Raw genomic sequence first — 15,202 nt, forward strand, 5'->3', positions numbered from 1 at the left:
TATCCTAAAGATGCCTCTAGACCTCTCCTGACCTTTTCTACACATATTGATGACCTGTTCAAATTTGGATTCATGACCAGACCTGTTGCTGCTGATCTTCAGTCGAGTCTTTGTGTAATTTAGCATACCTTGGTTCTTCCTTAAGAAAATCTTCTGCCACTGATACCATTATAGTAAACAGTAAATGGATCAACTAAATGGCCAGATGTCAAGTCTCTGATGGATCCCCCCCCCCCCCCCCCACACACACACACACACACTCATTAAGGTCATGGCTTTCATATATTGATAATTTACAATAGCTCTTTTTTTAAAGCCTTCCACGTCTCCTTCTGTCATCCACTTGCACATTTTCTTTTAAATTTTTTATTGTAAGTACATTGGTGCAAAAACACTTTACTCCCAGTCAAGCTGTTTCCTGTGGCTGCCCCGAGAACATTTTCGTTTTGTTTGTAATGGGTTGCTAGTAACAAAGATCCTATAGATACAAACTGAAAGTGGGCCTTTGTTATATTTGTGCAGACACAACACCTTTTGATCCCTTGTGTTAGATGTCTTTTATAGGCTTGAATGACTCAGGTCACTCTTGAATGGCTTAAAAAATATTTTCTGAAAATGGTCAGGTACAAGGACTGCAGTGAAAAAACTTGAAAAAACCTGCAGACCTATGGCATAAAACCAGCAAAAAATAAATCAATAAATCAATAAATAAGAGAAAATGTGTCCCCTTAGAATCAAACCATAAAGAAATTACAGTAAGGATGGCAATCCTTCAATCCTCAGCCCACACAGGACCAGAGGGGAGCTTTGATTTTCCAAAGAAAAACCTGTAAAGTTAGCACCGCCTGATTCTCCAGCGCAAAACAACCTTTCAGCCACGTTATAGTATACTACTATTCCTTTCAGTTAAATAAAACCTGCAATTACCCCCATTGTTCCCACCACAAAACGAAAACAACGGTCATTGGGCACGCGAAGAAACGACGGCGGAAGTATCCTGACTAAGCTATCTGGCGCAAAACTCTGCTGGCAGAAGTTTGCAACACGCACGCAGATGTCAGTAGCGGAGTTTCTCAATCTGTCACTTTAGCTAGGTGGAGTACATTTGATGGAGGAAGGAAAAAATTGGACACAGCACACTCTGACTTTTTGACCACTGGTGTCAACCGACTTCCGATGAATGCTTCAGGCGATATCGTATCTTTATCACTTCTTAACCGTTACACTTGCTAGTCATTCTGGTTTTATTTGACAGCCGTGGAACTACACCCATGAGCCCTTGTCAGAAGTTACCATGCTAAACAACGTTAGCTGCTGCTGCTACTTCTTCACGTAGCTATGCTTTCTCAGCCCGACTCGAAGACTCCTAAAAAACGACCCGTCATTTAACAGCAGCGACTATTTATTTGCTCGAATTGCAAACTGAACCTGGATTTGTTGTGCTTCTTTTTTTTTCCGTGTGTGAGTTTTCCGTTGTTTGAAAACGAAGCTATCAATCTGTCACAGCAATGGGACTACACCCGCTGGAATTTAGTGAGTGCTATCTGGACAGCCCGAGCTTCAGGGACAAAATAAAGTCACACGAAGCAGAGCTGGACAAAACTAACAGGTTTATCAAAGAGCTGTACAAAGATGGGAAGAACCTCATCAATGCAACCAAGCGTAAGTTTGACGTTTTTAATATTCAAATGGTGCAAGAAAATCAGTGAGTCACAGACAAATCGAGCACTCAGCACTGATTATGTTATGAGCGAGGCTGTTGAGGTTAATTGAAGCTAGGTGTGAGGAATATAATGGACATGTAGAGGAAAAACGTTTTTAGATCTGGTCTGTCAGTTTGGCTCAATTTGTCAACACTTTGCAGTGCCGGGCTTCAGTGCAAATATCCTTAAACTTGGGGATGTGTACATGACTGAGAGTCCACTCCCTTCGCAGAGTGTAACGTTTGTGTTTTAATTCATCAAAGTTTGCTCCAGACATATCGCCCGTGTTTTAAAAATAATGCTAATTAAACAAACAGGAAAAAAAAAAAGATAAAAATGAGCGATGAGACGAATAAAGCTGAGAAATAAGCAAAGACACTCGGGGAAAGCACCTGAAATACAAGAGAAGTGAAAAACGAAAACCTAATAAGAAACTGCAGAGCTTGTAGCGTCTCTGTTTATGAGGCGCTCGTTAGTAGCTGAAGGGTTATTGTAAGACGAGATAATGTGGGGGAAACAAATGTAAGTTTTTGTTTTATTTTATGGGGAAAGTTTTGAGTCGGTGTGAACCAGTGCTCTGGATTTTTTTTAATAACACCTTACACTATTTGTTCAGTCACACACCTCAGCTGGGTTAAAAATGATTACATTATCTCCTTGAACTCTAATCTCATGGGCTGGGCTTGTCTGTAGGTTGCCCTGTGCTTAACGCCAGGACTTAAACACTTATAAAACAGACTGCTTTGCCTTGCTGGAAATGTCATGAATCATTTCTAGTTTCTGAAATACTGTATCTGAAAGGTTTAAAATAATACCAATCCTATTTTAGTGAACTTTTTTATGCTGATGGGGGGCTAAAATTTACCCTCAGGCTTGCTTTATTGTCTGTCTGTGCTGCTGGTTAGTGTCAGGTATGATTTTCATACTTGCTTCTAGAAAAGCCTAAAGTCTCCCAAAGCTCACATTTACTAGTTGTTTTTTCATGCTGACTACACAGTGCACAAGCACTGCATGAGCAGACTTTGAGGCAAAGGGTTAATATTGTAAAGTATTAGCGTGTCACAAACATAAGATTATAAGTATATGAGTTTGGTTTAGTGTTTCCTACAGCAACAAAATATTTTGACTGATTTTCAAAACTGGCTCTCTGATTTTGAGCTTGATGTTTCTATTTATATCCTAAGCTTTTTTTTTATTGGAAGGACAAGGTGTGTGAGATACTTAAGTTTTCTTGCATGTACATGAAAACTGTACTCTTGATGCAAACAGTTTGTGGCGTTAAAGTTATCTTTGCATCTCGTCTTGAGATTCAGTCTTAGCCACACTCTAGCTTACAAAAAAGCCTTTGGCGCTTAAAATATTTTAACCTTTTATGTATTTTTAAATGCGTATCGATTGTCTTTTTATTTTAATTACGTTGCTTTAACATAAAGTTGAGGTGGTGCATTTTTTAAAATCTTTTCTTTTGGTTACAAAGGTGCATATTAACTGGTTGTTATGTGGTGTGTGCTTGTTTGTTCATTAGGTCACTTAAATGTGCTTTAATTAGAAAAAATATGTGTGACTCAAAAATATGTATCACATCAAGTTGTTCATGTTATAGATGTGTATTCTACATGGACTTAAAATCTGCAGTTCATAATTTCCCTTTCTTTTCCCCCAGAAATTTAAAAAGCTTGTAGATTTACATGCAACAAAACAATTTTAATTAATTTTTAGTTTTTAAATTTTTTTTAACTTGAATTGTTTGTGGTTTAGTAATGATCCAAATATGTAAATAGGACCTTTAGCAAGCTATTAAATGCATACATTAAAGGCACAGAAGTCACCATATTTTGCTTTCTGACTGGGCGGGCCGCGCCCTAAGCCATGTGTGGCTGCATTGAGCGTGAGTTTTTCCCCTCACAACTGAGAGGTTTGCTGGACAAGGGCTCCGCGCACAATAGTGCATTATTTGCACTTTATGTATCAGAAACTATTCAATAAATTACATTTTTGGACACAGTTTTGAGAAATATTTGCAGATAGTAAAGTTTCATGTTGGAAAGTCCATTTTTAAAAATGTTTTTCTTGATTGTGTTATTACTTGGCTGCTTTTTTGTGCACAGCCGGGATTGTCGGCCTGTTTCTTTGCCTTTTTGAATGTTTCCATGGTCTCATTGGAGCTCTTTGCTACTCTGACCCCCCTCATCATAGTGACTCCCTTGACACTTAAACTTTAAAACTTAACATATAAACTTAAATTCTTTCAATCTGAGTAAAGATCTTAGGAGGATAGTTGTGTACCCTCTAAAAGGACATTTTGGTTAAAGTTGTCTAAACATGTTTCATCTATACAACTGTCACATTGATTGAACATGAGGAAACTGTCCTTATGTTATGTACGTTTAATAATGCCTGCTGTAATTTTTGTGACTTTCTCATGCCTTAGGCCAGAGTTATGGTAAACTGTGGACATGTACACGGACCCCTCAGCTAGGATTTTTACAATGCTACTTTTCAATCCTCTTGGAAAATGGGTCCATAGCTGGTGTCATTACAGTTGAGGGTGTGCAGATGTCAATACAGTCACATATGCCTCAGACCTTTGCAGATGCTCAAGGTGAAATGTTGGTAGTATTATTATTTTACTTGCACCAACAAAAAATTTGAATAGCCTCCGCAGTGTTGTGGTGACTCACTGGCAGTTGATGTGATGTTGGTGCACTGCTGTGTTGGTATAAACTGGCACAGTGACATAGTGTCTAGTTTCAGTATGGCATGTGGTATCTTGTATTTAGCATCGTATTTGACTGTAGTTTTTTTGCTTTGATTTAAAGTAGAGTCAGGATGGTAGCATATCACTGCTTTCACTAAGTCTGTGTTGGTGTTTTTAGAAAATGACAAGAAATAGGAAACCCTGGTCATGCTCTCCCAATGGGACTATTGCAAAATCTGTTTCAGGAAGGAAGTGATGGTTATGTTTTGACATTAATGAAGTTTGCTCAGCCTAATTCACTTGGCCTGTGCTGAAGCCTTTAATGGAAACTATTTTGTCAACAAAACTGTTTTTGGTGTATTTTTATCATTCTAATCAGGAGCCATTTACACTATTTGGTAGTGGCAGCAATAGAGCAATTTAAACATTATAGAGCTACTGCAGCAGATTGTTAGACATGGCTTGATTGCTTTAGATGTTATCTAGACTTAAAGCAGAACTTTTTGATTTCTATTTCTATTTTAGGCTGTTCTTTGTGCTGTGCTGAAGGTTAATTTAAAACAAAGCTAGTCTGTCCAGGGTGGAGTAGGCTTTCTTCTATTGGTGAACAACAGATGATCAAATTAAGCGTCATCAATTTCAATAATTTATCATTGCCTCAAGTTTGATGGTTGTAGTTCTTTTTTTCTTTTTTGTCTTAAGCAAAAGAATATTTTTGTTGTTAGGATAAAAAAACAACAACAACAAGCGCCTGTTTTTATGCGTTGTCGTTAGCAACAGCGACAGTAAAACCATCGCGTGTCCGCTTGTTTATTTTCCACATAAACCTTTCACAATAAAGCTGAAGATCCTGTAGAGACTTTTCAAAATAAACTGAATCACGTGAAAGAGTATGCAGAGTGTTTACGGATGAGAAGCAAAAAAGAGCTGACAGGTGCTAAAAAATAAACCTTAGACTCAAACGTTAGAACAGGCTTTTCCCCGCAGCACGCCGTGTAATAAATACTCACAAAGAAAACAGCGGCCGTTACAACTTGTGTCTAAAAATGTATAGTTTCATGCATCGGTTAAAACACTCGACTCCACGTACACGATGCCCAGCTGGAAACACTTCCCGCAAGTCGAGCTGCCCGAGATTCACAGAATTTACAGAAAATGTTCAAGTTTTGTGATTTATATCGTTATCGGGACGATAGATGTCTTATATCTTATATCGGGATATGAGATTTTGGTCATATCACACAGCCCTACTCTGCAGCATGTTAAAGTTCATGGCAATACAATTAGGAAAAACATGAACACATTTGGCTTGTTTGGGAGAGTTGGCTGGAGAAAGTGTTTTCTTAGATTTGCAAAGAGGCATCTGAACAAACCCTAAGACTTCTGGAACAATGTCCGTTAGACAGATGAGACCTAAGTAGAAATGTTTGGCTGTAAGATACAACACAATGTTTGATGGAAACCAAGCACACCATGTCAGTACAAACACCTCATACCAACTGTCAAGCACGGTGGTAGAGGGGTATTGATTTGGGCCTGGGCACCTTGCAGTCACTGAGTTGACTACAAACTCCTCTGTATACCAAAGTATTGCAGAATAAAATGAGGCCATCTGTATGACAGCTAAAGGTTGGTCCAAATTTAGCTGTCAAACAGATGGCCTCATTTCATTTCAAGGTTGATTCAAATTGGGTTATGCCAAGAACAATGGTTAATCTGCAACAGAATGGCTGAAAAAGAAGAAAATCAGATTGTTGCAATGGCCAAGTCCTACACCTGAACTTGAATGAAATGGTGTGGTGGGACATTAAGAGAGATGTGCATTTACAAATGTCCACAAACCTTAATGTGCACAGTCTTAAAAGTCTATCTTACAATGATGTAAGAGACTGATGGCCATACAGAAAATGGTTACTTCAAGATATTGTTGTCAAGGATGGTTGTACAAGCTAAACTCATAACATTTAGAATAGAATAGAATTCAACTTTATTGTCATTGCACATGCACAGGGCAACGAAATGCAGTTTGCATCCATCCAGAAGTGCTTTAGCCATGATATAGATATATTACAATTTAATGAGTTTTAAGTAAACCTCACAATTCATATAGTCCTTTCCGGTTTCTGTCAAACTGTAAGTATGTGTCTGTTTAGTATAACTGAAAAAATAAAATAAATTATTGCAATTAATTGTAATTTAATGGGTTGTTATTGTAATGTCAGAACTGTCAGCTCAATAACTGAAGGTAGTAGAGTTTGATGGCCTAAAATGGATTGAAAGCTCTACAGATAATTTTCTACAAATATTCTGATTCTTAAAATAGAATAATAGATTTAAAGTCTGTCGCGCTGCTCTAAACTTTTGATCCTGTTCATAGCTGGCATAGCTATTTCTTGGGTGATTTGATCAAAGTACATCAGTTTTCAGTGGGCAGTAGAAAAGTCTTTAGATGTTTTCAAAGTGACAAAATCTGCCTTTTACCGCTCCTGATTTGTTTGCAGAGGTCCTTCATGGATCTACATGCCAGTTGTTTAGGCGGTCCTTTAGTGTAGTCCAGTACACAGGAAACAAAACGGCTATGGCTGAATGCATCCTAAGTGTCTTTACATCTGTACTGTGAAGCTGTCCACTTATTGCAAGACCACCCAAGTTAATGCTGGGTGTGAACAGGGCCTTTCTCTAAGCACAGGGGTATTACTAAGTTTATAGTATTTTGGGCTATACCTAAAGTTTAAGTAAGGTACAGCGTTGTTAATGTACATTCGTAGGGTGGAGCTCAATCACAGTCTAGCTCTGTTTAGGTGGATACACTCTGATAATAGGGTTACAGTCTCATGAGACACTGTGTTTGGTTAGTCTTTTTAGAGAGAATCCTACAAACAATCAGAAGTTTTCTTCTGAGTATGCTTTTTGTAGTTTGCAACTTTGAAGTTAAAAGGGCCACATATCTAGATGCAAGATTGTGTGCTTTTTCTTGATGTGTAGACATGATTTGAGGCCGCTAAGCTGTTTAATCTGCAGGCCACTATCCGCTTCACAATAAGCTGCAACACTCGACAGTATTGTACAGATGTGTTATTTAGAGGTCTGCAGTGAACACTAACATATTTAATCTTGAATGCAATTTAGGTATAGATTTTTTAGTTTCATGATAATTCTTTTTTCCTTTAGTGTTGCCCTCAGAAGGCTCAGTTGTTTGGGCAGTTCAAAGCACAGTTGTTGTTCTAGAAATCCATTCAGTTCTCAGCCTTTCAGTAACTCCCTTGGCTGCTACAGCTGGGAGGATGTGCCAGTATGGAAAGTCCTTGGTTCTGGGAGGAAACTTTGAAGCGGGGCCTTGGGCCAGAGAGGCATGACATGGAAGTGCCCATTAGAGGAGCAGCATGCAGATGTGCTTCTGTTTCAGAGGGTTTCCTCCACAGGAACTGTGTCCTGTCTGTACCCTCTCAGCTACACGTCACTGTTGTCTTTAGTAAACCTTCTTTGCTCCCCCAGGAAGTTTTGAGTTCTCAGTTTCTGAAGATCTTGTTATTTGGGCAGTCATGTCACTGCTCACTTCTCCACTGCCCCTTGCAAATTGTGTTTTCATGTTGTAATAATCTGGAAAACTGAAGTTAGACAAAGTTGCAGCAAGATCAGGCCTGTCTCTTCCACAGCTGGACTTGCTCAGGTAAATTGACCAAACAGTTCAGAAAAACAATTCCATAAGTGTAATTTTTTTTGTAGTTTCACTTTTGGTTCCACATTGAAAGCCCAGCGATGTGAAGGTCTCTTTCTGTCTGGCAGACAGGTTTAAGAGTAGCCTGCCATAGTGTGCTTTGGCTCACTGCTCGTCTCTGTAATCACATTACTGATTCTGCCAAAGAGCCACATCACAATCTTTCATTAAAATCGCATTAGCACAAGACGTGAAGTCATGTGGGAGGAACGCTCCTTATCTCTCTCTCCAAGGAAGAGGTCTACTATAAAAGTATATTACATTGCAGTGTTTCAAGGGCTCCTTTTTTGGTGAGGACACCTTTCACTGCATAATGAAAGAAAAGCATTTTTGGTGTCTGAGGGGGGAAGAATACCTCAGACACTGAAATATTGTGATCAGCCTCTTGGCTGTTACTGACAGCGTAGCCTCACCCAGCACACTTGTTTTGAGGTTCAGGGATACGTAAATGAAGTAATGCATGCTTTCTGGTCAGGGAGCTGCGGGAGGGGTCGGGTGAGCTGGCTCTGGGGAGGGCAAAGGTGGAAGGCAAGTAGAGCTGGGATACAGCCTGGAAAAGATGGGAGAGTGGAACAGGAAAGACTGTGGAAAGGCGCGGCACGTAAACACTGTGGGCTTGCATTAGGCAACTCCTGACCTAAGTGGCACATCTGGTGAGACTATAGAAATCATAACAAGCAACTTTCCAACAGATGCCAATAAATACACTGTGGACTTCTTCTGCAACTGACCTTTGACATGGACTTACATTTTATAGTCTGTTATGGAGAAAACCTTAGCTACTGCAGTCCCAACATGCATGTTAAACGTTCTGCTTTAAAACCCTCAGCAAGTTAAAAAGGATTTGGGCTAACTGTTGTTGACTATCAGTGATGTTAATCTGTAAAGCCCAGTGTAACAGAAAACATGAGGCCATTTTTTTATAAAGAGCACTGGTGAGCGTGCAACCAGTAACTCTACAATCAGTTTCATTAATATTCAACTTGTAAGTGCCAGTATTTTCCAATGGATAGGTTGCTCTGAACAGTTTATTAATATATGTTACAACACAGTGCTTTAAGCAATCAGGCTCCATTAACGAAGCTGTTTGCACTGTAACAACAGACCATTTTGTAGATTAATCAAATATCTTGACAGTACAATGACTCCAAGTTGTTGTTTTTTTCCTGGTGTTAGATTCATTATTGTCATTGACTTTATTTTTTTTTGCTTTTGTTCTTGTGAATGCCAGTTCTTAAAGCACCTGATATTAATACAGTGTTTGAGAAATTAAATGGATTAATCAGTGATTTTTGGTGAAGGACCAGGCAGTTAGGGAACTTAATATTACTATTGTCCACCAGACCTTTGTCTGAAGTGAGTTTTACAGCACAGTACAACATCGAAGTTATCAAATATATTTAAAACAAAGCTCCCTTTATTGCCGAACTAACAGGAGATCAGCAATGTGTGATTTTGGTGATACTTCACTGTGTAAATTGTATATATTTTTGTAGTATTGGACTTTTTCTGGCGTTTTCCAGTGTTTCACTTTTTACTTGGTCCCAACAAAGTTGATGCATAGCTGGCTCTATAGAGATGAGTGCTTTGTGGCCCAGCTTCCAACTTGTTCACAGTTGGAAGGAGGGTTTTTTGTTTTTTTAACAACACTTTAGTCATGCTCAAATCAATGGTCCTTATATTTTTCCTCAGACCTTCCTCAGAGGCAAGAATAAACATTATTTATTGTCTTGTGTCTTTAAAGTCTTGCTGTTTACTATATCTTTGGTGGAATGGCAAGCCTAAAGTTAAAGTGATGAGCTAATGCATACAGCATCTAAATGTTCTGCTTGCACAGTAAGCACACACCCTTGAATAAGGTTGTGGGTTTCCAGGTTGCGCTGACAGATGTGTTGAAATTTTATTTAGTATGTGGGTTGTGTACATACACTGTTTCATAGACCGTGTGGTAAGTTGGGTAACATGTATTTCAATTATTAATTATAAAGCTTGAGGGACATGCAGATTACAGATGTTTCCTGGGAGAAGTGGCAATAGGGTTGATTGGCAGTTATGCATAGTACTTATCACAAGTCTAGCCACACAGCAGCCATCTAGGTAATGCTTAAGCATCATTTTGGGCTGACAATTCAAGACACTAGAAACATGAATAGAGAGAAAGTCAAAACTCTGATTCAGTGAGACTGAGGCATAAAAACTGTATGCGTAGACTCAACAGTCAAATCTGATTAAATTTTTTTTTTTTTTAAGTATGAACTTAAAAAAGATTTTTTTTAAGTATGCAAGAGCAGCATATCAAAGCATTACTCCATCATTTATGCTTTAATCCAGAGCACCAAGTCAAGCAAGGTCTCTGGTTTATCCCATCAGAGCACTAAACAAATGCCATGCAGTGCAACAACATTCTACGCTATGTGCAACAGCACAATGGGCTTATGTTTTTTTTTAGTTCGGCTGATATAAAGCAGATGATTGGCTTTTTAGTGGGTGTTACAGGACAACCACCATCTTTGGCTTTAAAATATTTTTTCCAGAGGTTTCTATTAAAGATTCTTCACTCGTTTTGCTCTTTCTTTCTTTCTTTTTCTTTTTTTAAGTAGTCTTGCCCTTTGATCGGTGACACTCTACAATAACCAGAGTCCTTTAATTCACTACCCTTCACATTTTGTTTGTCTTTTCTTCCTGAATGGGCATGCCAGTGCTAATGTCACATAGCTGGCCACTTATTTTCCTTTGCTTTCCGCTTATAGAACAGCATAGCCTGTGATATCAGATACAAGTAAGGTGGGGTCTGTATGACTCACACTGTAAATCCAGAAGAGTAGGGTCTCTGGTGTTCTGCGGAGAAACTAGCCAAGTTTGACAGTTCCCAGGTTTGCTCTGAAATGCCTTGCTTTAAAAGGCAAAAAGCAGACGAAGCTTTTGCCTTGGACTCTTGCATGCCCTAGTGTGTGTGGTATGTGATAGTTGCTGTCCTGAAGGAAAGAAATATCGTTTCAATCTCTTCTGCAGACCTCTCATCTGACACGTTGTTTATCACTGGAATGATTGTATCCAATTAATCTATGCTGTTGAAACTGTACAGGAAAACAATGCCGGGGTTTTTTTTTGTTTTTGCTTTTTCCCCTTATTTGAGTGTTGCCTGGTGTTGATTATTGCTGGAGCTTCATGTAACTGGATAACATTCATTCTTTGTGTTTTATGTAATGAAGTCCACAGCTTGGCCTGAACTGTCCACCCTGAAGTGTGTTAAACATGCTTGCAGCCTATGTAATCAGATTGCAGATGGGTGCGACCTGCACTGCACATGTGGCTCTAATAAAAACCATGCAAATCTGTCTGTTGACATCAGTGTTCTGGAGTGCATATTAATTATCCACAGTGTTGTTAGCCCTGTATTACCTTTTTTTTAATACACAAAAGATGTTTCATATCCTAATAAAGTAAAATACAAAAGACCTGTGTCTTTTTCCCCCCATGATCTTTCTCTAACAGTACAAAAACAGGCTACAACCCAAAACATCTGGAACTCTGTAATTTCACCTTTCACCCTGTAAATAGTACAACAAGAAGATATTGAATTTCTAAAAAAGTTGTGGGCATAAAAAGTTGCAAACAGCTTTTTGTCTGTTTTTAGGCTAAATGTAACTTTCAAGAACAGAAAGTCTTTGTAATTTTTTTTTTTAATTACTGCACCCTGTTTTTGTTTGTATTTTATACATCATTAGTTTTGTAATTATGAATCATCCCAACTCTGTTGGAAACTTATTGTGTAAGTTGTTTAAATCTGGAAAAGCAGAGAAGCAAGTGCCTCACTGAGAACTGAATCCCTGAGGCAACTTAAACACTGCACAAAAAAAAAACTCTGTAGAAAACCTGTGTATTACAGCATGCACATTACACTCTGCAGTATAACAGTAATTGCTTGAATGGCATTGATTTTTAGTGACATGTGATTCTGACCTTACGTCAGGTACAATGTAGTGTGTTGAGGCTTTAAGGTGTGGCAGTGTTCAGTGTAATGTTGTCACAACATCTTTTTACTGTGTCATTCAGGAGTTGAACTTTCCACTCTACATTTATATGTTTCTGGATAAGTTGAGACCTGCAGGTGACCAAGGACTCCATAAAGGTCACTCATTACCTATCAAGTAAATACCTTAATGAAAGGTTGGTAATGAGCTATGCTTTTAAAACCTTACATTCTAATACTACTACTAAAGATGACAGCATATAACACTGACCAACACAAACTTTGTAAGTTTAAAATATGGGGGGGAAAGTTATGTCGAACATTGATAACAAACAAGCAATGCCAAAAGCAACAGAGGGGAGTGAGCAATAAAAAGCACAACTTTGGGAGTGAAAAGAAGCAATGCACTCCAATAACACTGCTTTTCTATAAAAGGTTTTGAGCAAGGATTTAATTGGCAATACTTGTTTTCCTTGTGTTCCTTCAGCACGGCTGCTTCAAAGCACAGAGACTCATATTGCAAACATTTTGTTGAAGTCATCAAATGGGGATAAATGCATTGGGACGGGGGTTATCTTTTAAAGGGTTTCCATGCTGATAAAACTGTTTTCTGGTAACGGCTCCATTCAAAAAAGGTAACTTAAAGACATTAGAAAACGGAGGAAACACCCATCCACTTAGGTGTGATTTAGATGCCTTGTAACCCTACGATGCAGCCAGTTGCATCAACTTGATGTTGTGTGGTCTGTCTGTGGTGAGGGACTGCTTCATTCTGGTTAAACAGTTTAGAAATTACAATAATTAAGTAATAGTAAGTGTATCTCATTATTAAGAAGTTTCAATAAATCTGGGAAATCTCACAGCTATATCAGCATTTAGATTTACTGTTACACATTAATATGAGAACCTTTTCACAAAAAAATGAGGCAGAAAAGATGCTTGTAACTAAGAATCTGTGAACACTTTCTGCTTTCAGTACTTTCAGGACTGTCTGCAGAGTACGTGACCATGGTGCAGTATCAATTGGTATCCTCACTCCAAGTTGCTCACTAGTTAGCTAAACTTTCCAGAAATGTATTTCATGTTGAGCCCATCTTCCAACCATCTGCAAAAAGTTAAAACTCCACCATGTGAAATCAAAATCTTTACACAAAAGATCTGGAAACCTCGTCTGGGCCCTGTAATGATGTATATGAAATAATTTTTTACATCTATATATGCTGCAGTTCAGAAGATGCCGTTTTCACCGAAGGCCTTGCTGATTTCAGCACGCCAACGACAAATCACATTTAGCATGTACAGCATTACGGTGAAGGACTCCTCAATAGCATTTGGGGGAAATTTCTGACTAATTGGTTACGCAGCTGAATCTCACTGTCCCTCTCGTGGACTGACTAAACAGCAGTGCCAGGTCTTCACATCAGAAGATATTGCGTAAGGTTTACAAGAGGCCAGATCCAAAGAGAAGCATTGGATGTTATGCAGTACTGTGTATTACTCAATAAATTATCTATTATCAAAGTGGGTAGCAAATATGTCCTGCCTCTGTTGCTTGTAGTCATTCCATGTTCTGCCAATTAAGGATGAGAGCAGGCTGACACAGAGTCACCTTTTATGGACTTGCTGAGCTGAATTCTTGCTGTCGGTGTGGTTTAGATTCCTGCTAGATTTACGGTCCCTTCAAAAAAAAATAAAAATAATTCCAACCTATAGCTTAGATGTGTTTGCTTCCAAAATAATGACCTGGTAGGCTTATATTTGCTATACCTTTATTTTGAAAATAATACCTTTTTTAACCCATATTTAGAGCACTCACACACATCATTCACCAGGATGTGTTTCCTTCAGATAGAAGTCACCTCTGAGACAGAATGAAGTTTTCATTATAGTACAAGCACATTAGGAAAATGAGCTGCACGTGTATTTGGTGTGATTCAAGCAAGTTTATGACATCATTTGTCTTCTATGAATATTTGCCTAATAAAGTCTTACAGAAACTTGAGTGATTCTTTCCTGACAATAATAAGGAATCCCGAGCACACCTCCCTCTCGTTTCTTCTGGCTTTATAAAATAAAAGACTACAACCTTTAAAGAGGAGTCAGTCTTTGATACTCCACCGCTGTTCTGTGTTTGCATCTCTTAATGAAACTTGTGCAGTGTCCTATTTATATATACAGAAAAGGATGACTGCAGGTCTTAATGCTCAATTCCGATTTTTTTGATCAAATCCAATTTTTTTGTCTGCTTGTTCACACTACAAATAAAATGCGACAGCAAAGGCGCTCTAGTGTGAACCCTCAAAGCGGCTGGCATGCGCAAAAGAAGACGTCACACACAACGCGCTCTGTTTAGACCCAGAGCAAACAATATTGTTTGACTGATGGCCCTTAATATAAAGACTTCGGACTTTACGTTTCCCAATTTTTGCTTTAAGTTATTTTATTTACATAATAATGTAAATAACCTAATAATTATCCTTATTGCTGTTTTATATATCCGATACATATCCGATGTTTTAAAAACATCGGATATGTATCGGATTCAGTGCCACATATGAAAGTGACCCAGATCGGATTTGAAAATATCGGATGTCATACCATGATCGCATATGGGTCGCATAGGGTCAAAAAAATTGGATTTGATGCGCTTTCGCCTGCAGTGTGAACGTAGCCTAAAGCTCACTTCAATCTTCACGGTGTGACGTTATTCTGTTCTGTGTCTTGCAGTTGTTCAGGGGTCAGGCAATGATCTGTCATTTGCCACAAACAAGTCATGAATCCTTGTGTTTTATTTATTTTTATTATAGTATTTTTGCTAAAGAGGAATAAAGTGATTGTGCAAGTTCTGCTTGTATGCATTTTAGATGCTTCACTTTCTGTTTATACTTTTCTCTTACATCAACAATGATCTCACAAGAAAATAAAGCATTTCCTCCAAATGCTATATGAAAAACTACTTAGAGCAAAAACAATACTATAATAAGAAGCTGCCCCATTGTCTGGAAGATCCTTTAAACTTCCCCTAGTTCCACGTCAACTGGCCAGAGGACCCAAACCACAGGTGTTTTGGTTTTAATGTGCCTCGTGTGCTTTGGTACAGATTTAACACC

General features: G+C 38.5%; 1 protein-coding gene across 2 annotated transcripts in view; it reads left to right on the forward strand.

Moving 5' to 3' along the window:
• Positions 1 to 1,008: 1,008 nt before the first annotated feature.
• The window catches only part of arhgap10 (Rho GTPase activating protein 10), a 51,504-nt gene continuing 37,310 nt past the window's right edge, over positions 1,009 to 15,202 (forward strand). For both annotated transcript variants that reach the window (XM_026171355.2, XM_026171357.2), the window contains exon 1: positions 1,009 to 1,662. In XM_026171355.2, coding sequence (XP_026027140.1) covers positions 1,509 to 1,662 — 154 coding nt within the window. In that variant the 5' untranslated portion in view covers positions 1,009 to 1,508. The remainder of the gene's footprint in view (positions 1,663 to 15,202) is intronic.

The sequence above is a fragment of the Astatotilapia calliptera genome, chromosome 6 (assembly GCF_964374335.1).
Source record: "Astatotilapia calliptera chromosome 6, fAstCal68.1, whole genome shotgun sequence".
NCBI lineage: Eukaryota > Metazoa > Chordata > Actinopteri > Cichliformes > Cichlidae > Astatotilapia > Astatotilapia calliptera.